Raw genomic sequence first — 14,928 nt, forward strand, 5'->3', positions numbered from 1 at the left:
GGTCTTCACCTTAAACAACTCTTTCTGGTAACATAGATACTATTTCTAATTAGTTACCATCTTTAGCTTGCATTTGTTAGTTTACTTATATTTCATATCAAATCAAATTGTATTTCTCACATGCTTCGCAAACAACGGCTGTAGATTAACAGTGAAATGCTAATTTACGGGCCCTTCCCAACAATGCAGAGAGAGAGACAGAGAGAAAGAATAGAGAAATAATAGAAAAGTAATAATAAATACACAATGACATTTACAGAATTTAGCAGACGCTCTTATCCAGTGGTGACTTACAGTAGTGAGTGCATACACATTTTTTCCTACTGGTCCCCATGGGAACCGAAACCACAAACCTGGCATTGCAAGCACCATGCTCTACCAACATCAGTTATATTTGAAGTCCTTGGTGGTCTTCCGGGGGACAATGCAGCTGCCTTTACAAGCTGTGATGCAGCCAGACAGGATCATCTCAATGGTGCATCTGTAGAAGCTGGTGTCTTTCAGGACAAAGCTCCCATCTGGCAACTTTTTCAAGATGGGCCGCTCCATGTCTGCAATGGAAATAAAGGGGGGAACGTTTGTAATGATGAGTACATTTATAACAGTGAGCAGATTGGATGTATAGATGGAACATTCAATGAATGGTGTCTAACCTTTACCTAACATCTTAGCTTGTTCAGCACATTAGAACACACACACGCAAGTGCATGTTTGTTCAATATCAACTGCTTGCTAGCTAGTCACAGTAACTGTCACGCCTGCTCCCGTTCTTCCGTCCTCTTCCGTCTGTTCTCATTGGTCAATTCTTGGTTACTTCTTGATTGCACTGGTGTCTCAGATTGGTTGGCGAGTGCAATTCTTGGTTGCTTCTTGTATGCAGACGGCGATATGATTGGTTGTTGCAACCAAAAATTTCGTCCACTCACCGTTGTCAGGGGGCACCATATGGGAGTAACGATAACTTGGCTATATACACAAAGGGGTACCAGTAACGAGTTGATGTGCAGGAGTACGGGATAATTGAGGTAGATATGTACATATAACTAGGAATAAAGAGACTAAACAACAGGATAGATAGTTAACAGTAGCAGCAACATATGTGTTGAGTCAAAAACAGAAAAGGGATTCAATTGAGATGTTGTGTCACTGGCCTACAGACAAAACCTCATGTCAAAGTGGAATTATGTTTTTTATTATTATTATGCCAGAGAGGAAGGAAACTGCTCAGGGATTTCACCATGAGGCCAATGGTGACTTTAAAACAGTTACAGAGTTTAATAGCAGTGATAGGAGAAAATTAAGGATGGATAAACAACATTGTAGTTACTCCACAATACTAACCTAAATTATAGACTGAAAAGAAGGAAGCCTGTACAGAATTTGATTTGAAAAGTCATAGTCAATCTATCAATAATATAATTATTATTTTAGCAAAAATGTTTATCTTTCATTTAGAATCTGTAGAAGCTATGAGAATAGAAAGGTTCCATACTTTTGTGAAGGATCACAGCACAGTTGAAAAATATATGCCAAATAGAAATCCAAAATGGACGGTGTTAAGAGATAGATGGGAGGATTTGAATGGAGCTGAAGGGTGGGACTAATAACAACAAGATAAACAATATAAAACATACAGGGTCTGTAAAATGTATTTACACTACCATTCAAAAGTTTGGGGTCACTTAGAAATGTCCTTGTTTTTGAAATAAAAGTACATTTTTTGTCCATTAAAATAACATCAAATTGATCAGAAATAAGGATCGGCGTTCCGTCGCTCAGTTGGTAGAGCATGGTGTTTGCAACGCCAGGGTTGTGGGTTCGATTCCCACGGGGGACCAGTATGGAAAAACATTTATGAAATGTATACATTCACTACTGTAAGTCGCTCTGGATAAGAGCGCCTGCTAAATGACTAAAATGTAAAAGTCAATGGGACAGTTGTTGTCATGGCTGTTTGAAGGAGCGGACCAAGATGCAGCGTTTTCGTAGTTCCACATATTTATTAACAGTGAAACTGAATGCAATACACTAATAACTTGAAAATATGAAAACAACAAACCGTGACGCAGAGAGGACAACACACTACTCAAAAGACAATAACCCACAAACCACAATGAGAAAAACCCCTACTTAAATATGATCTCTAATCAGAGGCAAATGAGGATCAGCTGCCTCCAATTAGAGATCAACCCCAAACAATCCAACATAGAAATAGAAAACTAGAATTTAAACATAGAACTAGAACACATAGATCAGCCCAAAAACACCCCCTGTCACGCCCTGCCCTACACTACTATAGAAAATGACATCTTACTAGGGTCAGGACATGACAGTTGTAAATCATGCAGCGCGTTATATCAAGTTCGCAGATGGAAATAAGGGGGGGAACGTTTGTAATGATGAGTACATTTATAACAGTGAGCAGATTGGATGTATAGATGGAACATTCAATGAATGGTGTCTAACCTTTGTACATAGAAGTATCTTATATCGGCTGAAAGCTTAAGTTCTTGTTAATATAACTGCACTGTCCAATTTACAGTAGCTATTACTGCGAAAAAATGCTATGCAATTGTTTGAGGAGAGCTCCTAACAACAAAACACTTTTTTCAACGCTATAGGTTTGATAAATTCACCTCTGAAAGTGAAATGTGTGCTTACATTCTGAAATCTTGCTCTGATTTATCATCCAAAGGGTTCCAGAGAAAACATGAAGTATCGTTTTGTTAGATAAAATCCTTTTTCATATCCTAAAAAGGTCCATATAGCAGGCACGATCAATTCTGTATTTCTTCAGTTTCTTGGCAATTTCTTGCATGGAATAGCCTTCATTTCTCAGAACAAGAAGAGACTGACGAGTTTCAGAAGAAAGTACTTTGTTTCTGGTCATTTTGAGCCTGTAATCGAACCAACAAATGCTGATGCTCCAGATACTCAACTAGTCTAAAGAAGGACAGTTTTATTGCTTCTTTAATCAGAACAACAGTTTTCAGCTGTGCTAACATAATTGCAAAAGGGTTTTCTAATGATCAATTAGCCTTTTAAAATGATGAACTTGGATTAGCTAACACAACGTGCCATTGAAACACAGTAGTGATGGATGCTGATAATGGGCCTCTGTACACCTATGTTAGATATTCCATAAAAAATCTGCCGTTTCCAGCTACAATAGTCATTTAAAACATTAACAATGTCTACACTGTATTTCTGATCCATTTGATGTTATTTTAATGGACAACAAATGTTATTTTCTTTCAAAAACAAGGACATTTCTAAGTGACCCCAAACTTTTGAACGGTAGTGTATATATGTACAGTTGAAGTCGGAAGTTTACATACGCCTTAGCCAAATTCAATAATACTCAGTTTTTCACAATTCCAGACATTTAATCCTAGTAAAAATTCCCTGTCTTAGGTCAGTTAAGATCACAACTCTATTTTAAGAATGTGAAATGTCAGAATAATAGCAGAGAGAATTATTTATTTCAGCTTTACTTTCTTTCATCACATTCCCAGTGGGTCAGAAGTTTACATACACTCAAGTAGTATTTGGTAGCGTTGCCTTAAAAATTTTTAACTTGGGTCAAAAGGTTTGGGTAGCCTTCCACAAGCGTCCTACAATAAGTTGAGTGAATTTTGCCCCATTTCTCATGACTGAGCTGGTGTAACTGAATCAGGTTTGTAGGCCTCCTTGCTCGCACATGCTTTTTCAGTCCTGCCCACAATGTTTTGTGATGGCCACTCCAATTCTTTGACTTTGTTGTCCTTAAGCCATTTTGTCACAACTTTGGAAGAATGCTTGGGGTCACTGTCCATCTGGAAGACCCATTTGCGACCAAGCTTTAACTTCCTGACTGATGTCTTGAGATGTTGCTTCAATATATCCACATGATTTTCCTCCTTTATGATGCCATCTATTTTGTGAAGTGCACCACTCCCTCCTGCAGCAATGCACCCCTACAACATGATGCTGCCACCCCGGTGCTTTATGGTTGTGATGGTGTTCTTCGGCTTGCAAGCCTCCCCCTTTTTCCTCCAAACATAACGATGGTCATTATGGCCAAACAGTTCTATTTTTGTTTCATCAAACCAGAGAACATTTCTCCAAAAAGTACGATCTTTGTCCCCATGTGCAGTTGCAAACCGTAGTCTGGCGTTTTTATGGCGGTTTTGGAGCAGTAACCTCTTCTTTGCTGAGCGGCCTTTCAGGTTATGTCAATATCGGACTCGTTTTACTGACCTCCAGGCATTTGGAAATAGCACCCAAGGGCTAACCAGACTTGTGGAGGTCTACAATTTTTCTGAGGTCTTTGGCTGATTTCTTTTGATTTTCCCATGATGTTAAGCAAAGAGGTGCTTCATTTGAAGGTAGGCCTTTAAATACATTCACAGGTACACCTCCAATTGACTCAAATAACATCAATTACTCTATCAGAACCTTCTAAAGCCATGACATTTTCTGGAATTTTTCAAGCTGTTTAAAGGCACAGGCAATTATAAGTTAAATAATCTGTCTGTAAACAATTGTTGGAAAAATTACTTGTGTCATGCACAAAGTAGATGTCTTAACTGACTTGCCAAAACTATAGTTTGTTAACAAGAAATTTGTGGAGTGGTTGAAACACCAAGGTTGGAGTTATTAAAACTCATTTATGGAGTTTGGAAATGATGCAGACAATTACATTGATGGAAGGAACAATCTATCTACAATATTAAAGCTGATTTAAAAGAAAGGAAGCTTGTACAGAATAACAAATATTCCAAAACATGCATCCTGTCTACAATAAGGCAGCAAAGTAAAACTGCATAACGTTTGGCAAAGAAAGTGACTATATCCTGAATACAAAGTGTTATGTTTGGGGCAAATCCAACACAACACATCATTGAGTACCACTCTTCACATTTTCAAGCTTGGTGGTGGAGGCATCATGTTATGGGTATGCATGTCATTGGCAAGGTCTGGTTAGTTGTTGATGATAAAAATAAACGGAATAGAGCTAAGCACTGGAAATTTCCTAGAGGAAAACCTGTTCCAGTCTGCTTTCCAACAGATACTGGGAGACATATTCATCTTTCAGCAGGACAATAACCTAAAATACAAGGCCAAATATACATTGGAGTTGCTTACCAAGATGACAAATCAAAATCAAATCTACGGCCAGAATTGAAAATTACTGTCTTGCAATGATCAACAGCCAACTTGACAGAGCTTGAAGAATTCTTAAAAGAATAATGTGCAAATATTGTACAATCCAGGTTTGTAAAAGCTGTTAGCAATTTACCCAGAAATACTCACAGCTGTAATCTGTGCCAAAGGTGATTCTAACAAGTATTGACTCAGGGGTGTGGATACTTATGTAAATTAGATATTTCTGTATTTAATTTTCAATAAATTAGCAAAAATGTCTAAAAACATGTTTTACTTTGTCATTATGGGGTATTGTGTGTAGATAGGTGAGAGAAAAAATATATTCAATCCGTTGTAGAATAAGGCTGTAATATAACAAAATGTGGAAAAGGTCAAGGGGTCTGAATACTTTCCGAATGCACTGTACTATTATGATAACAAAGGTTTACGATCCCATGGATGCAAGCACATACTGTAAGTATCAATACAAGGTTATGAAATTGTAGTTAAATAAAGGTTAGGTAATCAATAACACTATGGGTGTTAAAATAACGATTGGTGATTTCCGTACTGACTTTTACCTTTGAGAGGCTATAGGAGCTTTGCATGCCTCCAGGTACTCATGGGATTTCTGTAGATATGAATCCTACCAGGGGCACAACTTTGGTTTTAGAAGTGGGGGGACATAACTTTTTATTTTTACCCAGTCTGATAAACACTCCAAACAGCCTACCCGACCGCTCGGAGGCGTCCGCATTTTTTTTTTTTGGGGGGGGGCACACGGGGAGATTGGCAGAGTCAGGGTGGAGACCTGAGCCAACTCCCCGTACTTACTGTGGGGAGAGTAGGACTGGTCAGGCACCGGGTTATGCGGTAATGCGCACAGTGTCTCCAGTGCGCAGCCACAGCCCGGTGCGCTCTGTGCAAGCTCCACCGCAGTGGCCATGCTAGAGTTGGCGTTCAGCCAGGAAGGATTTTGCCGGCTCAGCGTTCCTGGTCTCCTGTGCGTCTCTTCGGCCCAGGTTATCCTGCGCCAGCTCTATGCACAGCACCCCCAGTTCGCCAGCACAAACCAGTGTGGCCTGTTCAAACGCCCCGCGCTTGCCGGGCTATGGGGGGGGGATCCAGCCAGGACGGGTTGTGCCAGCCATATGCTTCAGACCTCCAGTGCGCCTCCACGGCCCAGTATATCCTGCGCCAGTTCTACGTACTGTGTCGCCAGTGTGCCAGCGTCCCGCCCTTGCCGGACTAAAGTAAGCATCCAACCAGGACGGGTTGTGCCAGCCCTAAACTCCAGACCTCCAGTGCGCCTCCACGGCCCAGTATATGTTGTGCCTGCTCTTCGCACCCGGCCTCCAGTGTGTCTCCCCAGTCCGGTGAGACCTGTTCCGGCTCCACATAAGAAGCCTCCAGTGATGATCCATGGTCCGAAGCCTCCAGTGATGATCCATGGCACGAAGCCTCCAGTGATGATCCATGGCCCGGAGCCTGTAGTGATGATCCAAGGCACGAAGCCTCCAGTGATAATCCATGGGCCGGAGACTCCAGTGATAATCCATGGCAAGAAGACGGTAGGGATGATCCAAGGCACGAAGCCTCCAGTGATAATCCATGGCCCGGAGCCTCCAGTGATGATCCGTGGCACGGAGCCTGCAGTGATGATCCATGGCACGGAGCCTGCAGCGACGTCCCCCGGTCCGGAGCCTCCAGCGACGGTCCGCAGTCCGGAGTCTCCAGCGACGGTCCGCAGTCCGGAGTCTCCAGCAACGGTCTGCAGTCCGGAGTCTCCAGCAGCGGTCCGCAGTCCAGAGTCTCCAGTGGCGGTCTGCAGTCCGGCACCTCGGGCACTGATCCACGGTCCGGTTCCTCTGCCGATGATCCACGGTCCGGCCATACAAAAGCGGAGGGATCAGCGGGCGGAGTGGGGGCTACGCCCTGAACCGGAGCCGCCACCAAGGGTAGATGCCCACCCGGACTCTCCCCTATTGGTTCAGGTTTGCGGCCAGGAATCCACACCTTTGGGGGGGGGTACTGTCACGCCCTGACCTGAGAGAGCAGTTTTTCTCTGTTTAGTTAGGTCAGGCTGTGATATGGGGTGGGCATTCTATGTATTGTATTTCTTTGTTTTGGCCGAGTATGGTTCCTAATCAGAGGCAGCTGCCTATCGTTGTCTCTGATTGGGAATCATACTTAGGCAGCCTTTTCCCACCTGTGTTTGTGGGTAGTTGTTTTCCGTTTAGTTATCTGTTGCCTGACGGAACTGTTTGCTTTCGTTTTGTTTCTTTGTTTAAGTGTTTCGTTATAGTAATAAATTTGAGCACTTACCACGCTGCGTTTTGGTCCCCTTCTCATTACGACGAAAGCCATTACATCCATATTTTATCCTCCATGTCTTAGAGGGAGGAACTCAGTTCACAGGAAGTGAAGAACAGAGGTGCCATCTAAATTGAATTGTTTATAATGGTCCAGGTTCAGCCAGAGACAGATGAATAAATGATCTATCACTACTTATTTAGTAACTTACTTTCTTTCATACTCATCTGATACCTACATACAGTACTTCCCAACAGGATGCTTCCTTTGGGTCTTCCTCGGCATTCCTTATGGATGTCTACAGTACCTTCTGTCTGTCTCCAAAATAAGTACTAAAGCAGACTCTCAGCCAGTCCCTGACTAAACAGTAAAATCACACTGGGCGGATTTAATGCATTATTAACCATACATAAAATTCTATGTTGTGTCCCACTTTCTACAAAATTGGCCAAAACATCGGCCAAAACACAGACCACTAATCATCCAGTATTGCCAATAATTGGCCAAAACAGTTTCATACATTTTTGTTAAGATTATGTGAACATTACCATACTGTACATTAGTCCATGTACATAGACACTGCAAGAGCGGGTAGACGCACTGAAGGAGAATCAGTAGCAGAATCCCCGGGACATGGCTCTACGGGGGTTCGGGATGGGGGCGTGAAAGAGGAGAAATTGTGGTTAGTGCAGAGAAGGAGAATTACATGAGTGTGCCGAATTTATGGGACATGTGGTACAGCCACCTCAGATAGAGAGGCAAGAGACAGAGATACAGGGAGGTTGAGAGGGAGAGATACAGGGAGGGGGAGAGGGAGAGATACAGGGAGAGGGAGAGATTCAGGGAGGGGAGAGGGAGAGATACAGGGAGGGGGAGAGAGAGATACAGGCAGGGGGAGAGGGAGAGATACAGGGAGGGGGAGAGAGAGAGATACAGGGGAGGGTGAGGGAGAAATACAGGGAGGGGGAGAGGGAGAGACACAGGGAGAGGGAGAGGGAGCGATACAGGGAAGGGGAGGTGAGAGACACAGGTAGGTGGAGAGGGAGAGACAGGGAGGGGGAGAGAGAGATATACAGGTAGGCGGAGAGGGAGAGACACAGGGAGGGGGAGAGGGAGAGATACAGGGAATGGGACAGAGAGAGAGATACAGGGAGGGGGAGAGGGAGAGTATGTAGAGCACAGATAACGAAGGAGGGAGGAGGGACAAGAGAGCCTGAGTGAAAGAAAATGACAGAGCATGGGAGTGAAAAAGACAGAAAGGAGAGAAAGGAAAATGGAGGACAGAAGAGTGAAGCATGGATAAACAAGTTACTAAAAATACTTCCTCCCTTGCTCCTCGTCCTCTGGTAAAGAATAAAACCCTAGTTTAAATCTTTCAGCTCCCTTTCACCCATTTCATTTGTTATTCGAAATATCCTTCTTCAGTTACTCTCTCAGTCTTATTACAGAGGCATCTTGGGTCCACGTCACATTGTCAGTCCTTTGCTGCCCCTATCATCTTTCATGACCTTGTCAGCATCTGTCACTCACTACTCCCTCCGTCCTCCTTTCCTACCTCTCCATGAAGTTTCCCAGAGAGGAGGAAGCGAAGAAATCTGTCAAAATCTGTCCATGTGAGAATACAGCAATAAGCAGACTAAGTGGGGATTTTTTGTATGGATGTCTATGAGAGTGTCAGATTTGGTCAACAAAAAAATAGTAATGCTAATTTTATAAGTGAGGCTTATTTGAACGAATATAAGTTTCATAAGGTTTAGGTTGTTACGCACGTGGCATCTCGGTAACTTTGAGAAAAACAATTTTATATTGAAGTTGTTTCATATCTGCCCTCTCATTGGCTAGAATGTTCCCACCTGATCTCGAATTCTCCCGCTTGCCTTTCCGCCTTTGCAACAACTCCTATTGTTAGGGCGGATACAAACTATCTCGTCATTACAGTATCTCTGTGTTTCCTCACATCAGTGAGTCAATTGATGATAACTTTATTGATCCCTGCCAAGTTAACATGGAGGCCTCTTCATGGGTTGCATGTTCTGAGACACTGAGACAGCAAGGACTCACAGGGCTCCGTATCTGATTCAGGATCTGCAGGGAATCTGATTCCCTCTGGCGTTTTTTTAGCTTCTTCATAGCAGTAGATTACAATATATTTGGTCACGTCACGTTATCTGTTGAAGTAATCTTTCCATCTTCCAGCCAGGGGGTGTATAATGTACTTAGGTTTTAGCATGCACAACAATTTCACACATACATATTACGTGTTGTACTGTATGTGCTCCTAATGCATTCTGTAATCATATAACAGTGTATGAAATTGCTAATTTAGCTAGCCTATCTGTGAGGAGGGAAGGAGTGGAGGATTTCTGAGTTACACTGGTGACTGATCAATGAACGATTCTGTGAGGTTGTTTTCAAATAACATAAAAGTCAGACACACTGGAAGGCGCATGCATTCCAGAATATGAATACAATATGTACAGTCCAATAGCTAGGGGTGCTTTTTATATGTGTCAGGTCAGACAATGTATTGGTCAGAAAGTGTAACTGAAAGCTCTATCCTACATGTGTTGCTGTCATGTGCTGTACTTCTGCTAAGAGGTACATGTGACATTCCCCTTCTCCTGTCTCCATAACAAGCTACAGCTGTTTACTTCCCAGGGGGCAGAACGAGGCGAGGCCAGCATAGAGGCGTTGTCTCCTTAACCTTGAAGTGCATTCCCTTTGTGTTCTCTATTCAGGAGAGATATGTTTTGGTCTTCTCAAATGGGACCCTATTCCATTTATAGTGAGGAGCCCTATTCCCATAGTAGTGCACTACTGTATATAGGGAATAGGGCTCCCCACTATAAAGGGAATAGGGTGCCATTTGGGACACAGGCATGCTATAGCTCCCATAGGTTTTATTGGCCATAAATAACTACAAGTATGTCAACTACAAATGTGATCTAAACTTGTAGTTGGCACTCAGTGTACAGCTAGTTATTGAATGCATGGATTAATAAAGTAGTGTATAATTTAGCTAAGTAGTTATATCTAGGATAAAATGTACAGATAATTCTAGGAAATGAAGAGAATTGACATGAATTACAATACACATAACAAAGAAAAATAAACAGAAAGGTAAACCAATTAACCATTTAGTAATTAACAATACACATGTCTCACTTCACAATGATCTTACCATAGCACCCACACATTAGTTTAATGAATTTCCTCAACTGAAGTTCACTTAGGTAATATTTTATTTCATTTATTCATTTCATTTTTCAAAACTATTTTTTCCATAATAAATTTTACTTTGATTTCAATAATAAAGAAATAGTCACAATTTGAACATAAAATACCGTAGAAAAAAATACCACAGGTAGAAATAAACAAAAGAAACAAACAAACAAAGAAGAATTCATAATCATAATTATTTATAGGTCATAGTAGTTCTCCTCATACTCATTCCAAGTACATCTGGTCGTCAGGAAAGCAGAATAGAATTGACATTAGAATGACAGTACAAACACACAAACGGTTGAAATGGTTGCTTCTTTGTCTTATTTCTTCTTCAGATTGTTTCCGTCAGCCCAAGCGTACACTGGACAATCATATTATAGGACCACTTGGAAACACATACATCATCATCATCATCATTCGGAATATAGGTCTTCATTCTCAAGTAGCTAGGTTTAGTTTGGCGGGCAGGTATTGGGAGGAAGGCAGTCTGTTACTGTTATTGCCCCAGCAATTGGGAGGGGGCGGGAATGGGGAGAAAGGCAGTGAAACCCTGGAGACGTTACCTCATCCTGCATGTCATCGTCATGCCATGCCTCTGCTGTACACTATTATCATTGCCTTGTAGAGTTTGAGGACCAAGTCAGGTTACCACTGGGCTGGGTTAATATATCTATTAGATCAGGTTGGCATTTGTATAAAAACTCAACAGGAACACATGTATAAAGGCGGAATGAATAATTAAATAATCCCCCAAAAAATGGCATTGCGGATCGATGTCATCGTAAAATCTTCTATATCTAGCAACACTTAATAACATTTAATTTTGTGTTTTTGTCATTTTCTTATTCTTTTTTTTTATTCCAAAAATGGTTGGAGGAGGAGCAGATATAGTTTGCGTGGTCATCTATACAACAGGCTATAAAACACCACTTTGTCACAGTCCAGAAAGCACATATAGATGTGGTTGTACTGTATATAAACATATGTACTGTAACTGTAATAAGATACGTTTTGCGTGCATGGAGTTCCAGTATCAGAATGATCGCGTTCAGAACGTTCCGACTTCTCCTTCCAGAATTCTGTTAAACACATTGCCTTAGATTCCACACTGATGTTGAAAACCAAGTCGTCCAGAATTCTTAACTGGCAAAGATGAATCTTGAATAGAACTTGACATAAGTCTCTCAAGATCAAGATTAATCGTAGGCCCTTTTGTCTTTGCACTGTTAACAGATCGGGCGGCCATTTTTTATATTAGTCTGCTTTGGGCCATTACTGCCACTATAAAAAGTGCAAATACTTTGGCTGATTCCTCAAACAAACGTACCATCTTTATCCTTTCACTTCCTTCTTTACTGTTGCCTTGCCTTCCCATGATCTCTTTTCTTTTCTTTCACTCGTCATCCGTTGTCGGAAATGTTTGGAGTTGGGTTATCTTTATGTACCTTACTAATGCGTTTTGTGTTTTATGTATTTTCTCGTAAAGATCCCAACAAACACAAAGACAGAATATGTAAATGATAACATGAAACCATTGGAGTTTGTTGTTGTAATATTGTATATTTCTCCTCTCGCATTTAACTCAAACTTCGAGAGTGAGATATTGGCCAACCAATATCCTGGTAATAAACAGAACAAGTCACAGATGATGTTAATTGGTTAGTTTGTTTGTTGATCCATGATGTATAGGTACTTCGGTTGATTATCTGATTATTCTACGGCTTGCCATAAGGTTGAGACCCTCTTTCTTATCATTAGTATAGTCCAGTACAGTACCGCCATCTCCCTGGTGCTATTTCTTATAGTCCAGTGTGCTTGGGTAGAAGAATCTAAAGGAAGATGTTTCGTTTTTTACTCCTTTTCACTTTCCAGTATACCACCACCCACCATGTCTTAGATAAAATGAAAGACTAAATGTTCTTTTGTTGTTTTTGTTTAATTTTGTTTGTTCGTTATTATACACTTTTTATTGGTCTTCCGATCTCCGGATTCGTCTTTTTGAGTCATAAAAAGTTTGAATAATTGGTCCAATCTTTGCGAGGGGCCAGTGGTGAAGACCAGAGACAGTAAGGATCACACGTAGTACTCCTTGTCTTTATTCTTCTTGCTCTTAGAGGAAGTCTTGGCGGCGTTTGGTGGTTTCTCCTTCACCACCGTCCCGTTGGACTGCGATGTGTTACTGATGTAGTTGCGGCTCTCGTCTACATGGTAAGATCCCTCGTCCCGGTTGCGGTATTTGTACATGGCGTAGAGCAGGATGAGGATACAGAGGGCGGCTGCCGCTATGATGCCAACCACCATCCCCGTGGTACTGCTGGACTCACGGAACACCCCCTCCGATGGACCAGGGTAGCCCTTCACCGCCGGACCTGTTGGGTTAGCTGTGGAGAGGACGAGAGAGAGATAGGGAGAGAGAAAGGGGGTTAGGGGAGAGAAAGAGACAGAGAGAGAGAGAGAGAGAGAGAAGGAAGGAAGGAAGTAGATGGGGTTAGGGGAGAGAAAGAGAGAGAGAGGAGAGTGAGGAGGAAGTGGAGGGGGTTAGGGGAGAGAGAGAGAGTGAGGAGGTAGTGGAGGGGGTTAGGGGAGAGAGAGAGAGAGAGAGGAGAGAGAGGAGGAAGTGGAGGGGGTTAGGGGAGAGAGAGAGAGTGAGGAGGTAGTGGAGGGGGTTAGGGGAGAGAGAGAGAGAGAGGGGAAGTGGAGTTATTATAAGTAGCTCATATCCAACACAAGGAAGCCTATACCATTCCACACAGAACACATTCCATAGCTTATATACTTCTGACAAATACTCAAAAATAAGTAACACAATGGAAAGTTTATTTTCACCTTCATTGATTTCACACAATGACAACAGAAAGTGAATGGATTTCTCTCAGGTGCATTAACATCAATATGCAGTATGATCAATATCATTAGCCACTATGAAAACAGCCTCAAGGTGTGCTAGCAGATTCCAGATCTCCTGACCTGAGTGCACCTACCAACAGAGTCACTTCATTCTATTTGTATGAGTAACTCATAACCAGTGCACCTACCAACAATCACTCATAACATGGATGAGCTCACCCACATACGGTAGAGTAGGGATGTGAGAACATTTTGACAGTCCACAATGATTCATAGTCACCAACAACAGGCCATCCAGAGAGAACCAGCTTCGTCATTATGATGCAAATTACAAATTAGCAACATAATGATCCCCATCAATTTCAGTATATTTCATTTTCAATGAATGAAATGAATTGGCAATGGCCAATGCGGTCTCTGTAATGAACTCTAAATGTTTGATAACAGCGGATTAATAACTGAGCTACACTGCACTTTTGGGAGCCATTTGCACCGACTGAATGGGAAGCTGATTAGATATCAGACAGCCCTCTTTGTGTTCCGAGTGCCGTCCAAATTATAATCCATCTTCCATCAGCTTTCTCTGATAGGCCTCTCCACTGTTCCCGTTCATATCACTCTCTCCCATTCTCTCTCTCATTTCTATTTCTCGATGTCGAGCTCTCTCTCTCTCATTTTCTCGTTCTCCCTCTCTCCCTGTGCTAATGCCCTCCTTAGATTAAGTACTTTTAAACTCTCACCTCATCTATTCCTCCTCTATTCCTCTATACCTTTACCTAACTTAGTGGTTCATGTTCTGACTTCAGGTTCCTGTGCACAACGTAATGGCAAGATTACAGCTCATGAGAAACCCTGGACTGGAGCGCTAGAGCAGGTATGCTAACAACAGACATAGGATGTGTCCCAAATGGCATCATATTCCCTATATAGTGCTCTACTTTTGACCAGGGCCCATAAGGACTAAATAGAGGTAAAAACAATATATATAATGTACATAGGCACTATTTAGGAAATAGGCTGCCATTTGGGTCATAGTCACAAATGCAAGGACAGGAGAAGAGAGTGCAGTAGTGCAGGTGAGCAGTTAACAATGCTAGCAGACACTCAAGGACAAGACGAGAGGAGAGCAAGCGCAGCTAGGAGATTGAGTGTGACTGAGCCTAGCAACAGATTAGCTTTGCCCGTGACAAGCCAAGTTATCCTTGTAGACAGGTGTGAAGAAGGCGCTGGCCTTGTGGGCACAAGCCACCAGCTGACACGCTGGCGACACTCCCCTCCTCCAGCTAACATTGTGAAAGGAGAGAGAGGAGAGTTTACAGTGGGTTAGCTACTTGTGTTACATTTTCGATCTATTCTTCGGTTCAGGGTCAAAGATTCGACAGTGGAGATAATGTGGTGGCTGGTGGTGTGAAGGGG

General features: G+C 42.3%; 1 protein-coding gene across 24 annotated transcripts in view; it reads right to left on the reverse strand.

Annotated features, from left to right (window-relative positions):
* Positions 1-10,995: 10,995 nt before the first annotated feature.
* LOC115201553 (neurexin-1a) overlaps positions 10,996-14,928 on the reverse strand; it is a 539,338-nt gene continuing 535,405 nt past the window's right edge. For 14 of the 24 annotated variants that reach the window (XM_029765293.1, XM_029765279.1, XM_029765275.1 and 11 more), the window contains one exon: positions 10,996-13,046. In XM_029765293.1, the coding sequence (XP_029621153.1) occupies positions 12,739-13,046 (308 nt within the window). In that variant the 3' untranslated portion in view covers positions 10,996-12,738. The remainder of the gene's footprint in view (positions 13,047-14,928) is intronic. The other 10 variants (XM_029765287.1, XM_029765276.1, XM_029765286.1 and 7 more) reach the window with 1 other exon arrangement.

This window comes from Salmo trutta, chromosome 10, assembly GCF_901001165.1.
Source record: "Salmo trutta chromosome 10, fSalTru1.1, whole genome shotgun sequence".
NCBI classification, from domain to species: Eukaryota; Metazoa; Chordata; class Actinopteri; order Salmoniformes; family Salmonidae; genus Salmo; species Salmo trutta.